The sequence below is a fragment of the Ooceraea biroi genome, chromosome 7 (assembly GCF_003672135.1).
Source record: "Ooceraea biroi isolate clonal line C1 chromosome 7, Obir_v5.4, whole genome shotgun sequence".
NCBI lineage: Eukaryota > Metazoa > Arthropoda > Insecta > Hymenoptera > Formicidae > Ooceraea > Ooceraea biroi.
This window is the reverse complement of record NC_039512.1, coordinates 2093576-2108491: the sequence shown is the minus strand read 5'-3', so window position 1 is coordinate 2108491 and position 14916 is coordinate 2093576. Positions and strand designations below refer to the sequence as shown.

Genomic DNA, 14916 nt, shown 5'->3' with positions numbered 1-14916 from the left:
GTGAAAAGTATTTTTCCTTTGCACGTGTGTATTAAACTTAATCCTTTTAATCTTTTTTTAAGTCCTTTATTTTTATTGCAAATGCTCTAAAAATATTTCTTTAAACTTACAATTTTTCTTTACAATATTTTAATTTTTTTTTCATAGGAAATAAGGAACTGCATCGATGGTGTTTCAAAAAATAAGGGATTGAATTAAAAAAAAGTGCAACACGCTATGTTATGCAGTCCTATGCATGTGCAATACAGGAACGCACAAAGCTGGAACAATCCGATCATATACCGATTTTGTGCAATGCAAACAAACAAATTAATTTTCTTTCGTATCTGTTTTCATATTTAGAAATTCTATGCGAGTAAAGATGTCACTTTCCAGAAGACAAAATCTCTTATTGGATATCGGCTGGCAGAAGCAATGTGAATCCCACATAATAATCCTACGCCGCAGACCGAGAGAGCTTCCACGCTTGTAATCGAAGTTTGACACCGCGGCCGTCCGCTGGCTCTATTGATTCGTTGCTCCGTGTTCGCGCTGTTTACGTGACGTGGTGGTCGCACACGGTGGAGGCGATCGGCGTTATCGAGAGCCGGTTGTATTCGAGTAAACGAAAGTAAGAAGGAGTTTCCGTCACCATCGAGCTTTATCAGAATTTCACCATGTTGCAGTCGATATTCGACGATGTGCGGCGTATGAATAAACGCCAGGTAAATTGTCGCACGCGCTTGTCCTCGTCTCCGTTCAGTGATGGTCGCATATGGTAACTACGTATGTATTCTTCAATTTTCAGTTTTTGTATCAAGTACTGAGCTTTGGCATGATAGTCTCGTCGGCGCTTATGATATGGAAGGGCTTGATGGTCGTCACCGGCAGCGAGAGTCCCATTGTCGTGGTGTTGAGGTATGACAGCGACCTAACCTAGCTTCTGTACTCAAATACCTTCTTTGATCTGTGTAATCGTCCGTATCGAGAGTTTTACGGGTTTAAAATCGATACTGTCTGTTCTTACGTGCAATCATATAACAGATTAGACCAAGAATAGGAGCGATCATTGATTTCTTGAAGCTTGCATATTTTATGTGTGAATTCTTAATTATCTTAATCCGAGAGCGCGGAATTTCAGCGGTTCTTAGTGTCCTCCAATTGCTCCCAATTTAAAAATCATTTTTAATAGCCTCGATATTCCCGTATTAGAATTTTTCTCTTAGAATTTCATGCAAGGGGACCATCACGTTGAAAATAAACGGTTACATTATCCTTTCTTGATTTCGACGACCATTTTACTCACTAGAGTTTGATACCTGAGATTCGTCAATTTCATTTGAGATTATATAAATCAGTTTACAAGTGTCACGACAAACGCGCTAAGTTTTGAAGAAAAAGTGTTTCTTATCGAGTGCTTCTACGGTAGAGGCAAGAACTATAGCAAGGCGTAAAAAAGTTTCAAGCAAAACTATATTCAGGAGGTGGAATCGTGCCCTAACTTAAACGTTGAATTTTCTTACAGCGGTAGCATGGAACCTGCATTTCACAGAGGTGACTTGCTCTTCCTCACGAATTATCAAGACGAACCAGTGAGAGTGGGCGAGATTGTGGTCTTCAAAGTCGAGGGCAGAGACATTCCTATTGTACACAGAGTACTTAAGCTCCACGAAAAGTAAAAATATTCGCAACGCCATAATCTGTGATAACACGAGACACAATTTGACAGGGCGTAACTTAAACGATACGTAAAATTTCTAGGGGTGACCAGAATAACACTGTCAAGTTCCTCACGAAAGGTGACAACAATTCTGTAGACGACCGAGGCTTATACGCGCCTGGTCAGCTGTGGTTGACGCACAAAGACGTTGTTGGACGAGCGAGAGGCTTCCTACCGTATGTCGGCATGGTCACCATATACATGAATGAATATCCTAAGTTCAAGTACGCAGTATTAGCTTGTCTGGGATTGTACGTTTTGGTGCATAGAGAATAAAGTCGGCTCGATATGTTGAGACATCTTGCGGTTAATCGTCACTGACCATTTAGAGGAATGCGCGATTTATCAACTATTTAGATATCCAAATAGAACTATCCGTAAATAGAAATATTCATGCATTACTAAAACTTACATGTAACAGGAACATGAAAACACTCAGAAGATGCATTTCTCTGTACATAAAATAATCACGTATTCGGTATTCAGTTGTTTCAAGTTGAGTGAAAAATTTTAATCGAATTATCGCGACTAGATTTATTAGTTAAATAAACTTTGCTTTGGCTGTCACATCAAGATGGTAAGTTAGATATGAAGTATTTTGTATCGCGAAAAATTATTGGCTTAGCGCTAGTAGTTTTCGCGTACCGAAACTTGAATTTGACATTTTGTCTAGTAACAGCAGCATTTACAAACGGCGTCGTTTGTAACCGCAGACGTCGCAAGTGCCTAAAAGACGTCGTAAAAACATTAGGAAGCGGAGGTTCTTTAGACGTCTTTTAGATTTTTTTCTTTCTAGTTCTTGGATAGATATGTCGTAACTTATAAAAGTGACGCTGCCACTTCAAATCGCCACACGATAATACTGATGCACGGTCATTGTATCACGTACGCTCGTGATTTGGTGATTCTTTGCTACAGGCTCATCCGCGAGTGCGCGTAGCACTTGTACGATACATTATTGTTAATTTTCTTTCTCTTCTTATCTAAAGTAAGCGATACCGTATTATGTATAAAATTCTAATGCGAAACAAATAAATTTTGTTATAAAAGGATTAAAAAAAAGCATTGTGAGTCAAGGATGCAATGTCTTTTACACAAATACCCCAATTGCGCATTTCTGCACGTCCTCGAGAACGAAAATTTATATATTGATCGATTTTAGCGAGACACACTGTAATTATTTTTATCTCATGAAATAAATTTGTAATACTTGAATTCAAAGTGATATTAGTAAGTTCCTTCGTCTTCTGTTCTCTAATGAATTTGATATTACGATTTAAATGGCGCATTCAAGATTTCGTGTCGGCAGGTAAGAGCAAACGATAAGTTCAAAATATATTTAAAATAAATTAATTGTCCGAATCAGAAATGAATCATCAATTCAATTTATTCTTATTTCTCCTTTCCAATTTAGGCTTGATAATTGGAGGTTTTGGTTTGATAACGAAATTAATATTTTATAGTAGAAATCGGCTTGAAAAATTCCGTTCTCTGAAAATTTCTTACGCGTGCGCGCACGCGCTACCCGATAATTACATTTCTTTTTCAATGTCCTTCACATACGGCGGACTAAAACAAAATATAAAACATAAATGTATTATTTTTAGCCTGTTGAATGTATGCAGTTTTAAACTAATCGATCGATATTAAAACGTAATAATAATAATGATAAATAGTTATAGTGAAAGTACAAATAATAAAGCTTTGTAAAACTAACGTATAATTTTTTATACTGAAAGTAGAGAAAGATTGAGATTAAGAAGTTTAAATGAATTTAATTAGCTTATCTGGATACATATTAGACAATTTATGGAATTTGTATCCCATAGAGGGCACAAGTAACAACACGATGCGATAAGTAATAGCGATGATATGTCTGCACGAGAAATAAAGTAAATACAACATTCGTAAACTCATGAAACATTGTATGAAACTCCAACGAATTCTTCCTTGATGCATTTATGTTACAGTATAAAAGAAATTCAAATAGATATTCTCTGCATTTTGTGTGCCCGCACGATGTATACAATCTCCAAATGGGAGATACACAAACAAAATATACAAACATACACTTTTAATGTGTCATGTAAATCTAGTTTTTGCAAAACGATACTTTGGTTATTCGTAAAAATTAAGATCACCATTCGCAACTCTGCTGAAGGAGTAATATATACATAAAAGTAACATTACAGATTTTAAATATACGCAAAGTACGCAAAGTATATACACGCCAACTTTTCGGACTTCACGTTTACGTGTGCATTACGAGGAATAAACAATTGGAATAAATATGATCTAACGAAAAGTTGACAACCTACTTTACAACACAAACCACACACATCGACATCCCTACGTTACAAGTAAAATATCTAAGTACATATTGCATTTCGTTTGTCTCTATGTAATACGTAGGTTTATACGAGAATAATAGCTTTCTATCGGCATTCTTGCACATTATACACATAGAATATACATTATATACACGACTCTGAAATGACACGCGGCGTAAATTATTCGAAATACTTGATATCACCATCCTGGCCCACGACCGGTAAACTACTGTTAAATATCGAACGTATTCGATCATCATTCATTACCATACATCCCACATCTGGCGATATCTGATACAACATGCAGATGCAATCCTCCAGATTTTGCATGATTGCTCGGTCGAACACCGGCGTCTCCGTCAGGTCGGAATGCAACTTCAAAAATGCAGTGTACAGCGGTGCGCAGTGTGTCGCCATTCGCAGGTGAAACATCAAAAGAAACGTCTTTGCGGCCTAAATAAAATATAAAACAAATATAAATTGACAAGCTCGTTATAAATTTCATATTATGCGTTATAAAATGTTGTGTTTTAAGTGCCTCACCTCCAACGTTGCCTTCAACGTCCTCAAATCTGTATGATGTCCGCAGGACTCCGTAAGCACGCGAACGAGCGCTTCGCACCATTTGGCACAGCCTATATTTGTAATGAGTTGAGGCAGGCTTGACATGTACGCGTGTCGTAATTCGATATTCTGCTCGAACTCTATGTTATCTATCAAAATGGAAAGGACGTCGTCGCGCGTTGTCCACTGTGAAGGGGAATGCAATAACAGATTAAACCGAGATTAAACTGCAGCTAGTCATAATTTAAGCCCGTAATTAAACTTACCTCCAATAGATTTATAGTATTGTCCCAGTGTTCCATGGTGGCTAAGAGACTAGCCATGCAAGTGTACAGAGGAACAATGTACCGTACTTCTTTTTGGCGGGACAACATTTCCAGAGCATGATAGATCACTTTGGCATAACCGCAGTCTATAAATCCCTTTTTCTGGAAGGCAATTTCGCGTCAAGTAAATACATAATATAAAAGCTGAAAGTATATAAACATTTTCTTCGAAACAATTTAGGAATTACCATGTGAGAGTGCTGTATAATCTGGTATGTACATTCTAAGCCTATCACTACGTTGTCAGGATAATAATCGTCAAGGAGGAGTAATGCAGTAGGTAAGACATCCTTAATGTGATCAAACAATATTGGTTTCTGCAATAAGCAAACGGAATAATTATATATCGATCAATAATCTCACGATGCGTAGGTTAAGGTTCTAAGAAAAATAAGTACCTCTGCTTCTTGCAAGATCCACCTGTAAGATGCCACAGCTGATGGATAAGTTTTCCATGTATCCTTTAATAACTTAGGTCTAAGCGTCAGCAGCAGATTACTCAAAATTTCATGACCCGATAGAAACTGCGGGATGCTTTGACACTCAAACAATTTACAAAAAAGATTGATTATTTGTTTGGTAATAAAGACGCTTTCGGCCGTGTTCCAAATATTCTCCTCGCTGTGTTCACCAAAGAGTAGCAACAAATGGATACCAAGCCTCGCCATTTCTGTAGGTCGCTGCCGCATATTCTGCTTCAGAGGGAAGTTCCACACGGTAGCGTTCAGAATGGACTGGACTCTAGACAGATTTCTGTTCATGATGAGTTTGAATTCCTTAAAATCCGCCTCCTCGCATTGACGTTCTAGTCCAATCGTTCTTTGTGGTGCGAAACTCTTTTGCGTCGACTCCATGCACGGTGACAATAGAATGTCATCGAAATGACTACTGTTAAGCTTCATCGTTTCTATTTCCTTCATCAGAGTGTCCATTTTTGCTGGTATCAATGATCGAGGCTGAAAATACACGCGATCTCTACGGTTGAGTCAATCTCTAGACGCATCTGACGCAGCAGTTGCATCGCAAGTCATTCTTCGCATTGCCCTTCGTACAGCATTGTGCAGCGGTAAAGGTCGAGTCTTCAAGCTGCCGTTTTGTCGGCAGAATTGTCGATCTGCGTATAATCGCGAACAGATTTATGAAAACGCCGCGTACGACCGAGCTTCAGTGCTTGGAGCTACGCGATGCCTGCTGATCAATAGCGGAATTGCGACGATCTTAGCGCAAGACGCACTTTCCGCGCGTACGCAGTTCGGAAAACTGGACTTACCCGCGCCGGCTTCGATCGTCGACGACTCACGGTGGATGGAACCTGGACGCAGCTGGCTGCAACGAACAGCGATATAAATGATCGAACGATACCACGCGGAATTGGATATGCGACTAAACGATCATGGAGACTTAAAAATCCATATCTCTCGCGTAAAACACTTATATACACGAGGATGCGTAGTGCTCGAACGAATCGAAAGCATGATGCATTTACGATATAATTGGTGTTCGTTTGTACGTATGTACATACTTTGCGCGATATCTCGCCGAATCTCACTACAATCGATATATCGTTGCGATATATATATTAAGTAACGTAAACGTTCAGGCCCTCGCCTGGAATCGAACAGGTTTTTCTTAGGGGATGTCTTTTTATTGCGATATATAATTCTAAATTAATCGATACAGGGTGTATTTGTCCTCCTTTTCAGGGAAAAATATACAAATATCTTCTAGGGAGTTGTGTGTTATGGGACATAGGGACATGAGAATTACAATAGCAAATAAATTCATTAAAAATTAACTGATGTCCTTATTGGTCAGCATTTAGCATTATATTGTTTATTTTTATAACTTTTATTCCGGTGAATGATACGTAATTAATCTCCGAGATTTGAATGTACGAGGAAAGCTGCAAACGAAAAAGAACAGACCTGATATATCGATAGCATCGTCGCAGTTGCGTATCGCAGCGATTCTATCGTTCAGTCCGCGCGCATCGCGCCGTCGTGTGCCGCGTTAGCCATTTTACGTTTTCGTGTGCTTTTTTGTATAATATTTCGGGAGTTTCGGTAATTATGAATTAATGAGGCTGTAATAGCTGGTAGTTGCAATATGGCTGAGTACCGTTAGTTGATTTTCCTTTCTTTTCATTGTCTCTATATTGTTTGATCGTTGTGCGTTTCCTGGTCGCCTTGATCACGACCGCGAGCAGAATACCGTTCCTGTAGCTAGTATCCATCTTGCTTCCTGCATCTCTTTCGACGCCGCCCCTGTCATAATCTAATTTTTTGCTTCGACTGTTCTCTCCGAGTAGAAAGTGCCGAGTATGATAATCTTTAGAAATTAACGCCTTTCGTTCATTTGTACGAGAGAACAATCATAATAACCTGATCTTCTAAGGATGGAGTAATTTATTAAAAACCGCTATCAATTGTAAATGTCATCCTTAATTTATATCTTATTTCTGCAATTGTGTGCTTTATATTAAAACTAATATGATAATCGTAATCCTTGTGTACATTTGTATAATGCTTGCATGCGAAATGCGTACAATACATATCGTTTCTTTTTTTGTCTCCGAGAAGGATCAGGCTCCTATTGCATGTCATCAGGAGTTGGCAGTGATTCCGAGGTCATGGCAGAACTGGCAGCGCTCCTTCGACATGAGATTCCAGAGGGGCGGAATAATCTGGCCGACAGCCACACAAATCTGGAGAGGGTCGCCGAGTATTGCGAGGCCAACTACTTCCAGGCGGAGAACAAGAGAATCGCGCTGGAGGAAACCAAGAATTACACCACGCAGTCTTTGGCCAGTGTCGCGTACCAAATAAACACCTTGGCTTACAATTTTCTGCAACTGTTGGACCTGCAGACGTCCCAACTTGCCGAGATGGAGAGTCAGATGAATCACATCGCTCAGACGGTCATGATCCACAAGGAGAAAGTTGCAAGGAGGGAAATCGGCGTTCTGACAGCGAACAAAATGACGACGCGCCAGTATAAAATCATCGCTCCCGCGAATCCAGAAAAACCAATTAAGTACGTTAGAAAGAGTATTGATTACACGATCCTGGATGAGATTGGGCATGGTGTACGCAACTGTGGTACGCCACGAAGCAAGCAGAGGGGAGGTAGTCAGGGCAGTGTTCAGAGTTTAGGTGCTGCTTCCACAGGTTCGGGCTTAGGTGCTGCTATGGTAGGACCCGCTCCTACTACCAAACCACCTACACCACCTCAGACAGTAAGAACTGGTAAGAGTTAGAAGTGCGCACATATGTATACTTGTAGCATATAGAATGTTTGATAATCATTGCAAATGTAAATATATAAATTTAAATTTAATTTAAACTTAAATATTATTCTGTATGGATATTTCATTCATGTATAATTATCATTGTCAAGCTTATTAAATAAATAAATGGACAATTAACAATTATAGCAATTATACCATCAATTACTAAACATTCTGTATGTACAGGGTGCCCCAGGATATCCTGGGACACCCTGCGTAAGTAGTAAGAATGGTACGAATACTACACAAACTTGTAAAGGTGTACTTTTTCAGTTGCGGTTATAAAAAAAAATTAAAAATCATTTCACTAACGCAAAGGTATTTACCGCTTCTTAGCTGCATGTGTGTCCTTTCTTTCTTCCGGTTCTCTTCTAAGTGTTACACCACTTCTCCTTGTTACATTTGATGTTACACGTACGTATGTCGGACTGGTTAAGAATGTGACCAAGAAATAACCCGTGGAATTCTCTGTGTATAGGAACGTTGAGTAAAGGATCGCGCGAGTATAGGACACCACCGGCAGTAGCCCCGCCACAAGTTCCTAGTCATTACGCGCCCAACTATCCGCTCGGTCATCCCAGGCGAGACCGCGGCCCGGGATACAGCACGCTGCCGTTGCACGCTCATAACTCGTCCCACGCAAGTCATAACGCCAACCACAACGCGCACACCAACACCATCAATCATGGTAGCCTGCCGCAAGTGGGAACGGTGCATCCCCTGCAGAGTCATCCGCAGACACCGCCACCAGCACCGCCCAGCGTCACCGCGGGTTACGTGCAGGAGCAGCATAACAGTATGCCTCGTAAGCAAGAAATGATGAAAAAATAAATAAATAATTTATTACGTGTAATCATCTCAATGAAGAAATCATGTTACGCAGATTTAATGTTGTATAATCCGATTTGATGATTTACACTACATTGCTGAACGTTTCTCTTCACCAGCTCCACCTTCACCCTTGGTCGGACTAAGCGGCGACATGGCGGAGTACAGCGGGCATCATACCTTACCGCACAGATTATCGCATCAAGTTAGTCGTGGCAGTGGAGCGAATAGTCCTCCGTTGCCGCCGCCACCGCCACCAGAGCATGAGGAACATCCGCAGTTCGGCAGACCAACGCCGTCCTCCGGTGCTATCATGCCGATTGTGCCGGACGAGGAAGATTTGCCCGGGTGGGTGCCGAAAAATTACATCGAGAAAGGTAGAGTTTCAGCTTTTTGTCGTGTCGTTGAGCGTCCCGCAAGATATATTTTGTTACATGACGTAAATTGTTTACAGTGGTAGCCATCTACGATTATTACGCGGACAAGGAAGACGAGCTGAGTTTCCAAGAGAGTTCCGTGATCTACGTGCTCAAGAAGAACGACGACGGATGGTGGGAGGGAGTGATGGACGGAATAACCGGATTGTTCCCGGGCAATTACGTCGAGCCATGCGTATAACTACATGCGATAATCGGCTATATCAAAATAATGACCGGAAGACTGCAATTTTTAAGCATTTATCATGCACGTGCGCTATTCATCACACTCATATTAATCATTAATATCGCGATAAACAAAAGCTATCACAATCCTCGTTTGCGCGAACATTTGAGTAACTTGTGCTCATCAGCATACGGAGATGATTGTTCAAAAGGCGTGATTTTTCTTTCGTAGATGTTATTTTGTGAATTTTTAAGATTGTAGAAAAGATGATTAAGCTCTCTCTAAAGCTTAGTGTCCATACAAAGGTAATCGTTAGAAATGTAAGACGAAAGGGTAGGAATATAAATAAGGGTATTCTCTGTAGCATTTTTTTAGTGACAGTTCTTCGCAATTGTTGATCTTGAGAACGTTTCTTTTAGAAATGGGCACTACAAAAGTGTATCAGTGCTATAAAAATGTGAGTGATACCGCTTTTAGAACTGATCTTAGTCAATAATAATTTGCGCGATGATCGCAATAATCGGTGCAAAACGAGGTATGACCAATTTTCTCCGTAGATCATACATCTTTATCCATCATTTGTCCTATTCACCGTAGCGATTCTTGCCGCGCCTATAGTCGTGCGAAAAATATTGAAGGATGACTAAATGTTGTGACGTTAACACGTCGTAAAAGTGGGGACAAAACTGCGTATTTAATTATTCCGTAAAGTAATTTCGACATTAAGCGAGTTAACGAATCAAACGATTGAAGAATTACATTTTTATATTGAAGTAAGAAAGTGTATTTTTCTGCATTTTTAGTATCTCTTCAAATAGATATCGAAGTATACGTAAGTAATTATAGTAGCAGAATTATATTCTATTATGTATATGTACATATATCCATGTATAAATTTAAAAAATCGTATGTTGCAATATAGATTTTTCATCATTAGAAACCTCCGACTACGTGTTTACATTATTCGCAGGATGATTCGCGCGTTTGATCTATAGCCGTGCGACATTCTAAAGAAAAATAATTTTTTAAATGGGGAAATCGTGCTCATTTTAATAAGACGAATAAATAAATATATATATATATGTCACATATGTATATTAGTTTCTCCATAAGATTTTATTAACACAAAATAAAATTAAGATAGAAAAAAATGTTTCATATTTCACCCACAAGTCAACGTACCTTATAATAATTTTTTTTCCTTACACAACTGTAGAATCTTATACATACGCGTTTTTAACTTTCTACTCGCACATCACGTCATTTGGTCAAGTCGATACAAATTCCATCTTGTAATTGGAATTTTATTTTTTAGGAAAAACATGATACAAACGTGATTAGTATACATTTTCGATAGCTAAGACGCATCAATCAGGTATTGGTAGAGTAGAGAAGTAATCCTCTGCTTTCCTCGCCGCAGAATATTCTACATTGAAAACAGGATGAATCGCCTCCACCCGATTTGTACCTTTCCGTCCGATAACAATCGACGCTGGCGAATTTTGTGCAATCGATAGTCCGCTCAGCGTGTAACACGTATGGTATATATCACGTTCTCTAAAAAAAAAGAAAAATTGCGATTAATTAACATAATTGATCTCGCAAAATTACATTCAAAGTTGATTGCAAGAAAAATATATGAAGATTCACGTACTTTCCTGGTTTATCCAGAAGACCGCCGTACGGATGTTGACAGCAGACTAATATATACTCTTGTAAGGCCTCTTGATTGAACAGCCAGTGCTCGGAGTTGTTGAAAGTTTTTCCTAGCTTCAACAGAATGGCGTGAAGTAGCGGGAACAAGCCGCCCTGCCAAAACGAGTAGCAACCGTCCACCAGCTTGTTCGTACGTCCTTGGAAGCCGCCCTCCAGACGCATTTGCTTATTCACTAGCCACCTCTGAGAAGCGAGATCAGGGACTTATAATCGAGGACTGCCGCGCTTGAACCAACCAAAGCGCAACGCGGACTCTTACCAATAGCTCTGACAAACGGCAGAGTTCTGTTCTCCCGAGCATTACGAGCGCCGCCAAGCCGCAATACGCATACCCGCCGTGGGCTTCCATACCCGGACAACCACCGAAACCACCCTCCCACGTCTGACACTTGGCTATCCATTCGGCGGTGCCTTTGAACATATCCGGGGTATATACATTTGTCAGCTGGGCGGCAACGAGAGCGCAGTACGGCCCTCGTATATCTACCTCTCCGCTTTCGTGCACACAGAAAGAACCGTCCTCTCCGCGTAACGACGATAAAAACCGCTTCAAATTCTTTCTGAAATTACAGCGCTCTAAAAATATCATGCAAGATGCGTGTGGTGATTTTCCAAACGGTATTATACAACGAGCGAAATTATGCCTCACCGTTATCTAATTGGCATCTACCTTACCTATCTATCACATCGTACGCCTCTTGTGTACCGATGATGCATAATGCATTTACAGCGGCGTAAGTGGAAGCTAGATGCGCATACTGTCCTGGACCACCTCCGAAGCCGCCCGTTGGCGACTGACACTTGGCCAGGAAGCGTATTACCTTGTTATTTGCCTCATCGTCTAAATGATCCCCTAACAACGCCAATGAGTGCAATATCCAGAAACACAGCCATGGTCTGCTCGAGTCCAAGCACTATATGATTACAGTTTCATTATAAAAAAGACACTCGCTCGGTAAATACATACGCATTGTTCAGTATTATTAGATGGGAAGCAGATACCTCGTATGTCTCCCTCAAAAATGCGATTGATTTCTTTAAATGGTCAATGTGTTTGTATTTAAGCAAAACCGGATCGGTCTCTCCGTGACAAGACTGATAAAACTTAAGTACAATCTCTTCAATACGAGCCTGAAAAGATTTATGTAACGATGATAAATCGTACGATGGAACTTCAACAACGTGTTGCAACGCGTAGTCATAGTGTTTGGAGTAAGACACGATGCGAGTTATTTAATAAGATAAATTGTGCTTTTTTCGTCTGATTGAAGTGATTTATCTACCTGTTCGCTTGTAGTTGCGGTGCTGTGTCCCTCATCGTCTTGCCGCTGCTTTAACACCTCCTCGTAACTCCGCATTGTGTGCAGTTCCGGGCTTGACATAATCTGCAGATAACGGCAGTTACAATGTAATAATAATAATGAGAATAATTGTGTTGACTTGAGCTAAAACATCGCGATAGATACATGACGTTTGTAATCTCTTTCATAATTTAAATGTTATTCGAAATAAAAAGAGCGAAATTGCTCAGAGGTTAAAACGTCCTTCGGCTATGTATCGAGCCTCTAGGAATTTTGTATTGTACACCTTTTAATATATTATTCGCATTCGTTTACTCTGCTTAAATAATACACGTACGTATTAAGTCTTATTATATGTACAATATTAATTTCCTAATATAATATTGAAGACAAACTGAACTAAAGTAATGCATAGATATCACAATTCACAAATACGAGTGATGATAAAGGAATTATTGATAGACGTATGAATGGCCAGTCGAAGCAAATGGTAAGGCTGAAGCAACGAATCTGATTGGTTCTGCCATTCGGTCGGGAGCAATATGGCGTTATTCTATAAATAATACAAGCATTTTTGAAATAAATCATGCAAAAACGATATTTATACACTTTATTAATATCGATTTTCGTAGTTTTACATAAACTTATTAAGAATAAGGTAACTCCGCAATACTGTTTGCGATATGAGCGTGCTTTTATTATGTAATATAGGTCAGTGTATGTATGTATCGTAACTAAAATATTTACATTATTTCTTTTCTCGTTATACTTGTAAAGTAGGATTCCTAGATAATAACAAATATTTTTATGACTTCATACGATATAATAATCGATATAATAACAAATTCCTTTCTTTAATGAGGCAAATTCTCGGACGCTCTCGCAGCAGACTGGAGGTGAGGTCCGATTGACCACTATCGCTAATTGGCTGATTTAGTAAAAATAAAAATTTCTGATTGGCTGCTCCAGTAGAAAAACTCTAGGCACTGGTCGCTGTGAGTGGCTGTGGTCAATCGGGACGCTCCCTCAGGGTGCCGTTACATGGAGCGTAACCAGAGAGAAGCCTGAGAGCGGTCACGCTCGCGTTGTAACTGTAACGCCTCAAACGTGGACATATGCGTTCCACTTGACGCTCCCGACGCTCGCGGCGTCATTCTATCTTTATTCAATATTCAGTGAGCAATAAAGACAGAATCACTTCAATCACTTCAATGTCCACGTTTGAGGCGTTACAGCTAAAACGCGAGCGTGACCGCTCTCAGGCTTCTCTCTGGCGTAACTTGCGTAAGCGTAACCTGCGTAACCTAGTGAGTAGCTAGAATAGGCACACTGCGTATTCTAGTAAATTACTAGAATGTACGCTATTCTGAAAATTCCATTTTACATGGCGCGTACTTTGCGTTAAGGGATCCTGGAGTGCCTAGTGAAAAGTGTTGCCAATTGCACACATCATATACAAAAATTAAAATTTAAATGCTTTTTATAAAAATTTCGCAATTTGTACGCACAAAAGTGAGGCACTTTTGAATGAAGACAGAATGAAGGAATATGAGGCGGCTTTTAGAAATGAATTTAGAAGCGTAAGAGAAAAGAAAAGCGTGTTTGAAAATTTTATACATACTTATACATACATACAAGCTTTTCAAACACTCTTTTCTTTTCTCTTACGCTTCTAAATTCATTTCTAAAAGCCGCCTCATATTCCTTTATTCTGTCTTCATTCAAAAATGCCTCACTTTTGTGCGCACAAATTGCGAAATTTTTATAAAAAGCATTTTATTGTGCAAATGCAGCACCATCGCGAAAACATTCCCTGGTTACTCCAGGATCCCCTTAAAGGATGCTGGAGTTGCTAGTGAACTATTTTTTCACTATAGCGATGGTAATTGCAGTTTCGAAAATTCTCTTTATTGCTTGTGCAGAATAAAAAATCCTTTTCCACAAATGAAGTATAGATAGAAAGAAAGCCCGCTCTACAGGACTTTATATTCAAAATGGAAAAAAGTTAAAAACTTGCATTTGTCTTTTCTAACTTTTTTCCATTTTGAATATAAAGTCCTGTAGAGCGGGCTTTCTTTCTATCTATACTTCATTTGTGGAAAAGGATTTTTTATTCTGCACAAGCAATAAAGAGAATTTTCGAAACTGCAATTACCATCGCTATAGTGAAAAAATAGTTCACTAGCAACTCCAGCTTCCCCTTAAATGCGCATAAAGCGTAACAAGCCTGACCAATAACAGATCAGGACTTCTGTTGTACAAT

At 39.6% G+C, this 14916-nt stretch overlaps 4 protein-coding genes across 9 annotated transcripts; 2 read left to right on the top strand and 2 right to left on the bottom strand.

Moving 5' to 3' along the window:
* Nucleotides 1-448: 448 nt before the first annotated feature.
* Nucleotides 449-2914, top strand: LOC105277664 (signal peptidase complex catalytic subunit SEC11A). Its single transcript, XM_011336195.3, has 4 exons — nt 449-704; nt 788-897; nt 1505-1654; nt 1741-2914. Exons 1-4 carry the CDS (start codon nt 657-659, stop codon nt 1973-1975), a joined length of 543 nt encoding a protein of 180 aa, XP_011334497.1. The 5' UTR covers nt 449-656; the 3' UTR covers nt 1976-2914.
* Nucleotides 2915-4209: 1295 nt separating this feature from the next.
* LOC105277665 (TELO2-interacting protein 2) lies at nt 4210-6574 on the bottom strand. 3 transcript variants are annotated; one of them, XM_011336199.3, is made up of 7 exons: nt 6442-6574; nt 6190-6245; nt 5318-5875; nt 5108-5236; nt 4860-5021; nt 4573-4779; nt 4210-4482 (listed from the first exon to the last, which is right to left on the bottom strand). In XM_011336199.3, exons 3-7 carry the CDS (start codon nt 5849-5851, stop codon nt 4210-4212), a joined length of 1305 nt encoding a protein of 434 aa, XP_011334501.2. In that variant the 5' UTR covers nt 5852-5875; nt 6190-6245; nt 6442-6574. The 3 variants fall into 3 exon arrangements, with proteins under 3 accessions (XP_011334501.2, XP_011334499.2, XP_011334498.2); XM_011336197.3 differs by having other exon boundaries at nt 5318-6033; nt 6442-6573; XM_011336196.3 differs by lacking the exon at nt 6442-6574 and having other exon boundaries at nt 5318-6033; nt 6190-6429.
* A 306-nt stretch (nt 6575-6880) lies between these two features.
* On the top strand, nt 6881-10778 carry LOC105277667 (abl interactor 2). 3 transcript variants are annotated; one of them, XM_011336203.3, is made up of 5 exons: nt 6881-6982; nt 7499-8164; nt 8684-9010; nt 9153-9410; nt 9488-10778. In XM_011336203.3, the coding sequence occupies exons 2-5, from the start codon at nt 7516-7518 to the stop codon at nt 9649-9651; spliced, it is 1398 nt and encodes a 465-aa protein (XP_011334505.1). In that variant the 5' UTR covers nt 6881-6982; nt 7499-7515; the 3' UTR covers nt 9652-10778. The 3 variants fall into 3 exon arrangements, with proteins under 3 accessions (XP_011334505.1, XP_011334504.1, XP_011334506.1); XM_011336202.3 differs by having other exon boundaries at nt 6883-7038; XM_011336204.3 differs by lacking the exon at nt 6881-6982 and adding an exon at nt 7059-7346.
* A 145-nt stretch (nt 10779-10923) lies between these two features.
* On the bottom strand, nt 10924-13127 carry LOC105277666 (protein farnesyltransferase subunit beta). 2 transcript variants are annotated; one of them, XM_011336201.3, is made up of 7 exons: nt 12819-13127; nt 12636-12737; nt 12355-12483; nt 12028-12266; nt 11612-11912; nt 11291-11535; nt 10924-11193 (listed from the first exon to the last, which is right to left on the bottom strand). In XM_011336201.3, exons 2-7 carry the CDS (start codon nt 12732-12734, stop codon nt 11004-11006), a joined length of 1203 nt encoding a protein of 400 aa, XP_011334503.1. In that variant the 5' UTR covers nt 12735-12737; nt 12819-13127; the 3' UTR covers nt 10924-11003. The 2 variants fall into 2 exon arrangements, with proteins under 2 accessions (XP_011334503.1, XP_011334502.1); XM_011336200.3 differs by having other exon boundaries at nt 12991-13126.
* Nucleotides 13128-14916: the final 1789 nt, after the last annotated feature.

What these genes read in the sequence shown, in the direction of transcription:
- LOC105277664 (XM_011336195.3), top strand. Translation starts at nt 657, where the DNA reads ATGTTGCAGTCGATATTCGACGATGTGCGGCGTATGAATAAACGCCAG. An exon ending in GGCGTATGAATAAACGCCAG is followed by an intron (nt 705 to 787) that starts GTAAATTGTCGC and finishes TTCAATTTTCAG; the next exon opens with TTTTTGTATCAAGTACTGAG. An exon ending in CCCATTGTCGTGGTGTTGAG is followed by an intron (nt 898 to 1,504) that starts GTATGACAGCGA and finishes ATTTTCTTACAG; the next exon opens with CGGTAGCATGGAACCTGCAT.
- LOC105277665 (XM_011336199.3), bottom strand. Translation starts at nt 5,851, where the DNA reads ATGGACACTCTGATGAAGGAAATAGAAACGATGAAGCTTAACAGTAGT. An exon ending in GGATCTTGCAAGAAGCAGAG is followed by an intron (nt 5,237 to 5,317) that starts GTACTTATTTTT and finishes TGCTTATTGCAG; the next exon opens with AAACCAATATTGTTTGATCA. An exon ending in ATACTATAAATCTATTGGAG is followed by an intron (nt 4,780 to 4,859) that starts GTAAGTTTAATT and finishes TCCCCTTCACAG; the next exon opens with TGGACAACGCGCGACGACGT.
- LOC105277667 (XM_011336202.3), top strand. An exon ending in ACCTCAGACAGTAAGAACTG is followed by an intron (nt 8,165 to 8,683) that starts GTAAGAGTTAGA and finishes CTCTGTGTATAG; the next exon opens with GAACGTTGAGTAAAGGATCG. An exon ending in GAAAAATTACATCGAGAAAG is followed by an intron (nt 9,411 to 9,487) that starts GTAGAGTTTCAG and finishes AATTGTTTACAG; the next exon opens with TGGTAGCCATCTACGATTAT.
- LOC105277666 (XM_011336201.3), bottom strand. Translation starts at nt 12,734, where the DNA reads ATGTCAAGCCCGGAACTGCACACAATGCGGAGTTACGAGGAGGTGTTA. An exon ending in TTTTGAGGGAGACATACGAG is followed by an intron (nt 12,267 to 12,354) that starts GTATCTGCTTCC and finishes GTAATCATATAG; the next exon opens with TGCTTGGACTCGAGCAGACC. An exon ending in GCCGTTTGTCAGAGCTATTG is followed by an intron (nt 11,536 to 11,611) that starts GTAAGAGTCCGC and finishes CTCGCTTCTCAG; the next exon opens with AGGTGGCTAGTGAATAAGCA.